At 32.7% G+C, this 12,055-nt stretch overlaps 2 protein-coding genes across 2 annotated transcripts; both read right to left on the bottom strand.

Annotated features, from left to right (window-relative positions):
* Positions 1-2,630: 2,630 nt before the first annotated feature.
* LOC142518389 (uncharacterized) lies at positions 2,631-3,269 on the bottom strand. The gene has a single exon (XM_075621175.1). The coding sequence runs from the start codon at positions 3,267-3,269 to the stop codon at positions 2,631-2,633; it is 639 nt and encodes a 212-aa protein (XP_075477290.1).
* A 5,044-nt stretch (positions 3,270-8,313) lies between these two features.
* LOC142518247 (uncharacterized) lies at positions 8,314-11,755 on the bottom strand. The gene is made up of 5 exons (XM_075620993.1): positions 11,430-11,755; positions 9,741-11,079; positions 9,270-9,539; positions 8,800-8,955; positions 8,314-8,629 (listed from the first exon to the last, which is right to left on the bottom strand). Exons 1-5 carry the CDS (start codon positions 11,435-11,437, stop codon positions 8,510-8,512), a joined length of 1,893 nt encoding a protein of 630 aa, XP_075477108.1. The 5' UTR covers positions 11,438-11,755; the 3' UTR covers positions 8,314-8,509.
* Positions 11,756-12,055: the final 300 nt, after the last annotated feature.

Genomic DNA, 12,055 nt, shown 5'->3' with positions numbered 1-12,055 from the left:
TTCATGTTTAATTTGTTCAATAATGCTTTTACAAAATTACAAGACCGTAAATACAAGTCACCTACTAATTTTGGGATAATCAAGAATTTGATACACATTATTATACTTGATGAAAAGAAATGAGGGTTGACTTATGGATCGAATATAATATGTTAAACTCGTGAAATTGGAGATTAATTAATTGTAATTATTCTGGGAGCCAATAATAATAGAATACATCTCTTATGAGATGGTCTCATGAAACTTTATCTGTGAGACGAGTCAACACTACCGATATTCACAATAAAAAGTAATACTCTTAACACAAAAAGTAACACTTTTCATGGATGACCCAAATAAGAGATTCGTCTCACAAAATACGATCATGAGACCGTCTAATACAAGTTTTTATCATAATAACAAGTTTAATCACGCGGCCCTATGAAAAAGATTAATTATATATTGTCATTGACCCTATTAAATTATTAGAAAATTATCATACACTTTGATCTACGTACTCAACCCCTTCCTTGGTCATCAACTTGGGGAGGCTTTAACTCTAGCTATTCGAAAACAATATATAATTAATTTGTAGACGACTATATAGACAAATTAACAAACCCAAAAATTGTGATAATTTATTTATTATTTTTTGTTTGGAAAACATTTTAAATATGTTCGAATGAAATATAATGATAGCTTCTAAGTCCATGGCGAATTTTTTAAGATTATGTCGGCGATGTGCCTAACACTAGCATGATCCATCGACAATTAATTATGTTATGCTATTAGCAAGTTTATTTATATACGTTAATAAGTTAATTAATTTAAATTACAATTATGATTGATGGGATCGAGTGGTTTATGGAATATGGAAGCACGCCAATAATAATTGTTCCAACCCCTAAAATAGATAGATGGATATTATATATATGGTAGTGGGCGGTGGACCATGAATCAAGGGGAAGGAGGGTGGGAGCTGGAACTGATTTTGCATATGTGGCTAATAATTTTGTCTAGTTCGATTAACTAATATTTTACACGTGTGATATATTTAATTTTATTTTATGTATTTAATTATTAAAATTAGTGGTTATTAAGTGTTTGAATAATTTTAAAAATAATTTTGAGATAACAATATGTTTATATTATTTTTTATTGTGGGTGAGTGAAACTGTTATTAATAAAATAAATAAATAAAAAAATATCTAAAAATTATAAATTATTTTGTTTATCAAAATTTTAAACAATAAATAAATATTTTTAAAAAAATTAAATTTTTTTGTCATTTATTGGATGAATAAATTTTGAATACAATTTTTATTTACTTTTAAAAAATGTACAAAAATATTTATATTGAAGTTATAATTAAGATACAATAAATAATAATAATAATAATAATTAACGGACAATCAATATAATTGAAAAACGTAATATTATATATAAAAAATAATATTTTGTTTAATATGGTATAATAAAAAAAACTCAAAATCATTGAATTAAATGATATAATCAATATAGACTTCTAAATATAGTTTATATTTTCAAGAGACAGTCAAATTCAAAATTGAATTTTAAAAATTAAATATTTCACATTTAATTATGCATTTAATATTTTATTCAATATGATATAAAATAGTGAGAATTAAATATATAAAAGTGACACAAAATTCAAAATCATAATCGAAAAATTAAATAAAATGATATAATCAATATAGATATTTAAATATATTTTATATTTTCAAAAGAAATCAAATTTAAATTTAAAATTTTAAAAAGAAATAAAAAATACTTCACATCTAATTATGTAATAATAATAATAATAATAAATAAACATAAATATATGTACGTTAGTGAAGGTCTAGGGCAGGCATTACACCAGCCTAGTTTTGGGCCTTATGTACATATATGATTTATATATAAAAGCTATGAATTTTAGTTATTACCTTTGATTTATGTACATAGATATCTTTAAATAATATAGCTTTTTGAGCTTATATATATGTATATATATAATAAATATGTAATTATATTAATTTATAAATTTATCCAATATAGTTTTATACTTTTTTTTAAAAAAATAGTTTTATATTTTGTATGTCTTTGTGTTGATCTAATTATAGTTATGTATATACATAAATATCGTCAATAAAGTAAACATATACAAATATTAAATAATAAAATTAATCGTAACACTAATAAAATAATTTTTTTCGCTAACTTATTTAATGAAATAATGTATTCAAACAGTTATTTCTCATATGCTATATTTATATTGTATCTCGATACCTTAAATTTTAATAATATATTTTCCATAAAGAAGTGTTTAAATTTAAAAAAAAAAAACTCATATGAGATAGTCTCACATGTCAATTTTGCAAGTTAAAAAATGTCAAAAAAATCAAAATTGTTTGACGGGTTTAACCAGTATAGTACAATAATTTTGGAGATGAATGGTCAATCAATCCCGACTCATTATCATCTCTAATCGTAATTATCTTACACAATGTATACAAATTTTCAATATGGTATTCCTTTTTCTGTAGTTTTTTTTTCTCTTTTATTTTTATTATTATTATTTTAAAGCCAGTGTTACAAAATACCACAACAGTAATACATGTAAGTAGTAGTTTTTCTCATATATCAAGAAATCAAGATCCTTGAGCGGCCCGGCCTTGCATTACATCTTTTCCGGGTCCCTGCATTTCTCCTCCACCCGGAACAACCATACCCGGAACGATTCCAGGGTTTCTCGCCGCATAATACATTGTTTGAGTTGAACTATCGGATATAATTCTGACAGGCATTTCATAATGCGTCATGCCAGCACCGTATAAAGGAAACCCGGAAGGTACTTGATTTGAAGCTACTTGAAAGGGCTGTAAGAACTGACCTGGAATCGGAACGGGTTGAACTGGGATGTTCCCGGTTGAAATATGACCACCGGGCACGTAATACACGGCGGGTACAGGCTGCACTACTGGACTTGGATAATGCCATATAGGTGTGCCCGAATACTCTGTAAGCTGAGGATCCGTTTTCTCATTGACCATCTCTTGGATAACTTGAGTTTCCTTGGTGGGTTCCACTACTCGAACCGGGTTAACGGGTTTGGTTTTGACGTGAGGAAGATCGGGAATCACTTGGGCGGCGCTGGATGGGGCTGCGGCCGGTGGTGGTGACGTGGAGCTGAACGGCGAGGAAATTACCGGGGCGGGTGAACCAGGGTCAGATATAGGTATACTTTCTTTGAAAAGAATTTTATTTTTCATCTTGTTAACGTCTTTCATGGCATCGTCGGAATTATCCAATCCGAATAAGTAATTAGGCACCTCGGACACAACAGAAGACACCTCCGACCGGCCGCCATCAAGGACTACAGGCCCACCAGTTAAGAGTGTCAATGAACCAGCTCTCCCGCCTAGCCGAGCCGTCAAGAATGGAGTTGATGCTGGTGGCGATATCAATCGGGAAAAGAAATAATCTGAGCCTAGCCAATTTATGGCTATGGGTGAGCCGATTATACTCTTCCATCATGTTTTCGACGTCTTCATCAGACGTGACCGTGATTAGCGCGTCTAGGTCTTCGTTGGGGAGCTGGTACTTTATGCTCATGTTTATTGTGCCTGATAGCTTGGAGAGTTTGGAGACGAGGGAGGAGAAATTGGTGTGGCGGTGAACACAAACGATGCGGGTGTCTCCGCCGACGTAACGGAGCAGGTTGTCGTGGGGGCGGGGCACGATTTTCCCGCCGAAGCTGCACATGAAGCGGATTCTTGGCTGCTGGGCGGTGGCGCAGTCATTGTGGTGGTGGTCGGAGCGTGGCGTAGAAGCTCCGGAGCCTGATTCTAGCTCGTTCACTGGGTGGTGTAACGCCATTAAATTCTGCAACTCTTATCTGGCAATAAAGAAATTAGAAGCATTTAATCTAGATTCATATATTGGACATGGACAAAGTCACAAAGATCACGCAGAATATGAGTAGTGGAGCATAAACTGTAGGCGGAATGTCTTGTGTGGTGTGGATTTTTAAGCGCATTGGCGATGATGAAGTATTTTATGATAAATGGCGAACTTGATCCTGCTACAGTGGATTTTGTTTTTACTTTACTTTATTCTTTTTCTTGTCTGTTGACGAAAAAGGTAAGAACTTTGTATTTTTCTGCAAATGATACATTTGAGACCAATATTAGAACCAATTGCTCCATCTCGCCGTGATTCGATCAATCAACATGTTAATCATTATCATTTTATGGTGGTGATGTGGCACTTAATAATTTGACGTTGACTGTATGTAGATGTAACACCAGGAACTATTGGGTCGCTCCAAGAAATTGATGGAGATTTTCTTTGAAAGTAAACTCAGCTTCATGAAGATTATTTCCTTTCGATAGGTTGAGAACGATGCCATAGTAAGGCCTTGGTCGGTGGCATATATGTCCTAATTTGGGCTGGTTTGTCCCCCCATTGTACTAACCCCCTCCACATCATGAAAAATAATAACAATAAAGTTCAGAATGATTACATTTTATGTGAAAAGAGAACACCATGCATCACAATTTATACTGGAATCAATTTTAATCCTTCCTTGATACATCAAATAGCAACACAAATTGATACGCGATGGACGTATATTATGTTCTGTAATCTGTATTTATTCATCAACTGCAGGTTCTATAAACAAAGCGATGGAACAAGAAACCGCTATTTGCGCATTGTTGTTACGTTGGTGCTTCCTAGTATATGAGACAGATGATGACTAGTCTCATTTTTTGCAACAAGGTAACCGTGAACTGGAATCATAACATTTGCTGAGTATATCTATATATATTATATTATATTATATACCTATAAAAGCGTGGATAGTTGAAAAGTTTTCTCATTGTGAACGGACATTATTACCCTTCACATGTTTACTTATTTTCATTATTAGGTAACATACGTGGTAATTTCACATTTAGTCTATTAATTAATACTAATTAACCATATTTTATGATTATTATTTTGTACTTTTGACTTTCTTCTCCATGTTCTTAAATATTTGAGCTAATTTTAAATAAACATACTATTAAATTTACTTAATATTAATATCAATTATTTTTTTCATTTTAATAATTTTCGTTCTAAATTTAATATTGATAAATAAAAAAACAAAAAATTAAAATAATCATTATTATTTTTAAACTAAATAAAACGAATTGAATTGAAAATAAAATTATATTTAATCAAAATTTTAAATATATTTTGTCAAACTATTAATTTCTAAATGCATGAACAAATATAATATTTTATAAACCTAAATTTAATTGTGAATTTAAATAATATTAATCAAAAAAGTTAATAAATTTGAATCAAAAGTACATATAAAAGTGTGGACGAAGAATCGTTCCTCCACATATATTGGATGATATGATACTAGAAAAATATTGTTGTACAATTGCTAAAATGAGAAAGAAATATGTAGAAAATCAATCAATTTTTTCATTAGTTTTTTTTATTGTTTTTAATTAACAAAAAAAAGGAAAAATTTGAAAAAGTTAGGCACAATATAAATCTAATGTATTGATAACATTTTAATTATAATCAATTGAATTGGAAAATATTATTATATTTAATTCATTATATTTTATTCTAATTCAAATTTGGTAACTTTTTACCAAATTTGATTCTAAGTCAATGAATTATTAAAAATAAAATAGATACTTTATCATTAGTCCTTCATATATATAATTTTTTAAAGTTTTTTTTTAAATCTAATTATATTAAAATTTATTTTTAATAATTCATTGAATGAATTCAAATGATAGTGAAATAGATTTAAAAAAAAACTTCAAAAAATTATATATATGAAGGACTCATGATAAAGTATCTGAGTGCTTTGAACAAAGAGTCATTCAAATAAATTCTAAATTAAATATTGACATATTAAAAAATAAAAAATTAAAATAATCATATTACTTTTAAATTAAATAAAACAATTTGAATCGAAAATAAAATTATATTTAATCAAAATTTTAAATTTATTTTGTCAAACAATTAATTTCTAAATGCATGAACAAATATAATATATTATAAATCTAAATTTTATTGTGAATTTGGATAATATTAATAAAAAAATTAATAAATTTGAATAAGAAGTACCTATAAAAGTGTGGACAAATGAATCGTTCATCCACATACATCGGATGATATGATGCTAGAAAAATATTGTTGTACAATTGCTAAAATGAGAAATAAATATGTATAAAATCAATCAATTTTTTCATTAGTTTTTTTCCCACTAATTTTGATAATAAATAAAATTAATTGAATGATTAATTGTTTTAATGAATCTCATAGATTCTATTTTATTTAAGTCTCCTCATATTTATATATTATCAAATAGTACTCAATCATAACAATAATGCCGTGACATTTTATTTGTATTTGTAGAGTTATTTACATACAAGTAAATAATGACAATTATATTGACAAAAAGGTAAGCACGCATTAAATTAAAAAATGTTGTTTGATGGATTTGATCACGTTATGCAAAGATTAAAAATATTTTTACTATTAATTTATTTTTTAGTTATTTAGAATATGGGTTCACGTGCGGATGCACATGCTTTTTTGCTAGTAACAAGAAGATATTGAAGAGAGCCGAGATACCAAGTACCGATTAAGCGGACAAAAAGTTGGTCTAATTATTCTCAACATGGCCAAGTTTAGGGTGTCCTTGTGCTTCTTTTTCTCTTCAAAATGTCGTAGGCCATCCAATATTCTTGCCATTGCTCGAACCGAAAGAGTCAATATGAGGTTCACGTATGCAGCATATCCCCACACCACACAACCTAGGGTCTCCAAATCTCCTGCACGGAATGATATCCCACTAAAGAGACTTATTACTGCTATAATAACTACACAAAATAAAAAAGAAAAAGATTTATAGGATAGATAATAATTTAAATAATTTTTCGTAAAAAAAAACTATCGTACCCCCGAAGAAATTACGAGTATATATGGTGTTGTCAATCGAGAGAACGTCGTAAATTTAACCATTATAAAGCAACTCACCTGTTATTAAATCGCCATAAAATAAAATAAATGGATTAAATGATAATTCCATTACTTATGCAGTATATGCAATATAAAAAATAAACAAATCCAAATTAAACAACCCACTTATGAGAAGCCAAGAAACTAAAACTGTCTCAATTTCCATTTTATTATTTTTAAGAAAACTAGTAACTGACGGGGTTCGTGATGCCAAAGCAATAAGACGGTTATTGACAGTTAAAAAAACAAAGGTTAAAAACTGCTGTAAAATCAAGCCCACTTACACCCTTGCATCCATCATCATCCTTTCGTAATAATTTCCTTAGAAAGAAAACAAGGAATCCGAGTACCAAGTCTTACCTTGTATCCATGAAATTCTCATGCTACCTTGCTCATCCTGTACTCCAGTTCCTGCACAAATTGCTTGAAAGCATTGCGTGTTTTCTTACAAAATCTAGTCTTAATATTTCAAATTAACTTAACACCCTCCTTTCTTTGTCACATTTTGTACACGTTATCTTTGAAATGGTGCTAATGATTTCAAGATTGTTTAGCTGTAAGACAGCAATTTATAGGCCGTTCCATGTTTTATCCAGGAAACTGCACGAGGAAGTAAAAAGTGTAAGATGGCAAAAGCCAGAAATAGGCTGGACAAAACTAAATTTCGATGGATCATGCAGATACAAGACAGGGGAAGCCAGCATTGGAGGGATATTTAGAAACCATAATGCTGAATTTCTTCTTGGGTATGCAGAATTCATTGGACAATCCAACAGCACAATTGCCGAATTGGTTGCCATGCGGAAAGGCCTTGATCATGTGCTTCAAAATCGCTGGGATTATGTACAGATAGAAGGAGATTCCAAGGGTATAATCGATGTAATATCTCGAAAGAGAGAAGCTAAATGCAAAGAAATGCAGATGCATGTCCGTTGTATCCGATTGATGCTAGGAGAAATCAAGAATTATGATCTCGCTCATGTTTTCAGAGAGGGAAACATGGCAGCTGACAGATTTGCGCAAATGGGACATCGATTATTGAAGCCTCAAATTTGGCTCGAAACTCCAAACGAAGCTCTAGACGTTGTTACGAATGATGCCAATGGGAAAATACATTTTAGACTAAAATAAACCTATTAATATATAGCTTTCATGTATTTTGTACAAATTTTCCAATCTTGTGGAACTTGTAATTAATGCTGTGATACAATGTACTAAATGTTCTGATAACACAATCAAAATACGTCGCTGTGAACAAGAATCAGAACATTTGTGTAGAACCTGCTAATTGCTATGTTGTTCTTAATGATATAGTTCACGTTCTCTCTCTGCCAAAATAAACAGGACAGGAGACCATAAAACATAGAAAAAAATTTATAGTTCTACGAACAAGGCTTTGATGAAATTTTACATGATGTAGATGCAGAGCATACTATTAAATGAGTTCTTTTACATCAACCAAAAAAAATGATAGGCAGTTGTTCAAAGCCATTCAAGGGGACATGAGTCCTTCAATTGTGTAAGAAAGCGATTTCGCCCAGTCGGATTTAAGAAGCAGTGTTTGTAATGTATGCATCATATCATAATCTGGATCGAGCTTCCGCTGCCAGCCCTGCAAATAAAAATGATAGTTATCCAATTATGATAGAACAAACTGACCAAAAGAAACCAATAATTCTCGACGAAAGTTAATAAACATGAAAGGTTGCATCTTTCTGGAGACTAGGAATAATTTTCCTTCCTCTAACTCTAATTATGAAAAAGAAAAATTAGCAAGAGTACCTCAAGGACCAGAATAGTGACCATCACAGCGCAAACATTGCCATCAACATTGACTTTATGACGCCGGACTTGCTCAAGAACTTGTAGCATGCATTCAGCAGGATGAACCAGATCTCCTTCTCGGGTACCCCAAAAATCAAACGATTCCTTCACTTCCTGTCATGTAACGTAATTGAAGAGCTTTACAAGATGGGAAAAATTAATTAAAATAGAGAAGATGCTCTTTTATGTGGTTTGTTAGCAAGGTAAAACTACCCCAGAAGGATCACATCTTCCACAATTTCTCACCCAATTGTGAATAGTAATTACTCTAATGACCCAGCATTATTTCTTTAGCTCCTTTTGTCCAGTGTCTACCAGGCTGGAACTAGCGTACCAAAAAGGCAAGGCACAGAATTGCAAGGGTGGTGCCCAAACTGTAAAGGCCGTGTCTAAGGTTCCGCATCTAACATCAAGTGTTCAAGATTTACCTGAATGAAGGCCTCAGGGTTTGGGCAGTTCTGTTTCTTTGATAATCTCAGAGTGCACTGTGCTGCAGTTCTGCCATCTCTACGAGCTACAGCTTTAAAGAACTCAAGTAAATTTGAGCGATCATAATTAGAAAGTTCTGCAGTCATTCCCACGTCAATGAATATGACATGAGGCTTGGTTTTGAACAGCTTTTTCCGGGAAGATTTTTTTCTAGCTACACGAACTAGGATGTTTCCAGGATGCATGTCGGCATGAACAAAGTTGTCTACCTGACAAAGCAAAGGGAAAAATATATCAGAAAATAGAAGTATACGTAGCTAACCATAAATTGCGAACAATAAGAACATAACTAGTTTTCAAAACCAACGGAGGGGAGTTGGAAACAAAAGGAATAGTTGTTCAATTTGAATTACCAATATACAGTGCATGAGGACGATATTGGAAAGAAGGAAAAGGCGACATATTTTTACCAGAAGCATCTTAAGCAGAGCATGTGTTCCAATATGGGCAAGAGAACTTTTTAGTCGCTCATTCCCTTCAAGCTCATCGACAAAGTAAGAAACACTTTCTCCATCCTCAAAAGTTTCCACCAAAACAGCTGGATGTACTAAAGGATATACAGGTTTTGGGAAGGAAACATCCTTCCATCTACGAAAATTATAAATGAAGCGGCTCAAGTGAGAAGCTTCTCGAGAAAGATCAACCTGAGACATCATAAAAACTGCGAACTGCTGTATGCTTTCATCCAATCTCAACCAAGTCAGAGCAGGAATGAAGTTTGAGATTTTTGCCACTATATTAATTATTTCAAAATCCCGTTTTATAGATTCGCCGACTCCTGGATGTCTCACCTTTACTGCAACTAGCAATGGTTTCATCTGACGACCAGGATATCGAGACCGCAGAGAAGCCCTATGTACTTGAGCAATACTTCCAGAGGCCACAGGTTCTACCTCAAAATCATCGAAAATTTCAGAAATCTTACGGCCAAAAGCTTTCTCAATAGCCTTCTTTGTGTAGGCAAAACTATGTTCCGGGGCTTTTGTGTGAAGCTTTGACAATTCGCTGCACAAGTCTCTAGGAAAGAGATCTGGTCGTGTGGCAGCCCACTGGCCCCATTTTATGAATGCAGGTCCTGCACTTTCTAGAGTTTGATGAACAACCTGAAGCCACAATTCCCTGAATTGAGGTCCAAAACTATCCGCAAATGGAGCCATGGCAACGCTTGGTGTAAACAGAACAACCAAAAATATAGCTCTTAATAACAACAAAAAGGCATGGAATATGGATAGGATCAATGTAGTCAAGAAGAGATGGCTGTCTTCTGCACGTATGTATAAAGTATTTCTTGGCCGAAAGACATTTTTGTCTTGAAGCGTTAGTGCCCATGCCACCTGTGTTCCACAGACTAGAGCAAATATACCAGGAACAGCCATGTAAGAATTGCTCAAGGCCAAGCTGACAGCCTGAGCCATCCTGTGTAAGGGGAGAAAATTCCAGCCACTAAGCGCACACACTTGTGCCAACCTCTTCCAAGCAACTCTGGCATGATGAGCTATAGTGTTACTCAATGGAAGAACTGAATGATGCCGAATATAACCATTACAGAAACCTTTTCCAATATCAAGTGCCGCGTTCCAAGCACGTCTTCTGCTGGGAAAAGAATACTGCAGGTAAAGTCTATATTGGAGAGAACAGTTGAAACCGGCTCTGTCAAAGGAACCATGTTTTGATTTTTCCCAATAGATGCTAACTCGGTTTATTGGTGAAGATTGTGACACTCTCCAGATGTTTCTACCAGTCAAGAATCTGCAACAGCTTTGAAGGTCAAAACCACACCGCTACTAAGACTGTTTGATAAAAAAAAACCAACATTTGTACAAACAAAACTGCCTGACTTTCATGTATTCAAAAAGTATCAACTCGTTACACATACTCAAAGCGACCAAATCCCATGTATTTTTTGCACTCAATAAAAGAATGAAAGAGCTAGATCATGCCATGCGTTGGTTAATTGAATAAAATACCTCCACATTAATTGCCGCAAACACATGATTTCCATCCAATTCTAAATACAAAAGAGAAAAAAAATGAAAAAGGCAACCCCTTTTTTAATTAGGTAAACCTCAGGAATATGAAGGAAAACAGAGAAACCAGACCTTGACATGATGAAACTGGGCGTGAGACAACAGGGCAGAGTCTATCGTGAGTAGATTGAGTACTATATCGCCGACAAACATTTTGAAAAGAATAAAGAAGATTCAACCATAAGCACCTATCACTTTTCACAGATTCAACATAATGAATAACACCGTCTAGACTCAACTTCTTCTGCAGCAAGAGATGAGGAGAAACATGAAGAAGGAGGGTGGTTCGGATCCAAAAATGCTAAGAGCTGATTCAATTTCATTTTGGGCTTTTTATCTTTAATTGCACTTGTTTATCCTTTTCGTCTTTGATAGTCAAGAATCTTGCCTCAAAAGAAACCATCGTCTATTATATTTCAAATCACATTTTATACATATTACAAATAAGTCTAAATTAGAAATGTTACATATAAATAAGTCTAAATTAGAAATGTTACATATAATTCAAATAATAATTATTATATTGCTCAAATTATATGATATTATCATGTTCTACTATCAATAACAAAATTATCTCATACTCCAACTAATTACAAAAGTTGTTTAAAAACTTAAAATAATGACATACACACAACTAATGGCGGAACCACATGTATGTACATGGGCTTTAGTTGGAGTAAGTCTTTTGTTAGACGAGC

The sequence above is a fragment of the Primulina tabacum genome, chromosome 11 (genome assembly GCF_025594145.1).
Source record: "Primulina tabacum isolate GXHZ01 chromosome 11, ASM2559414v2, whole genome shotgun sequence".
Lineage (NCBI taxonomy): Eukaryota > Viridiplantae > Streptophyta > Magnoliopsida > Lamiales > Gesneriaceae > Primulina > Primulina tabacum.
This window is presented reverse-complemented; position numbering and strand designations above follow the sequence as displayed.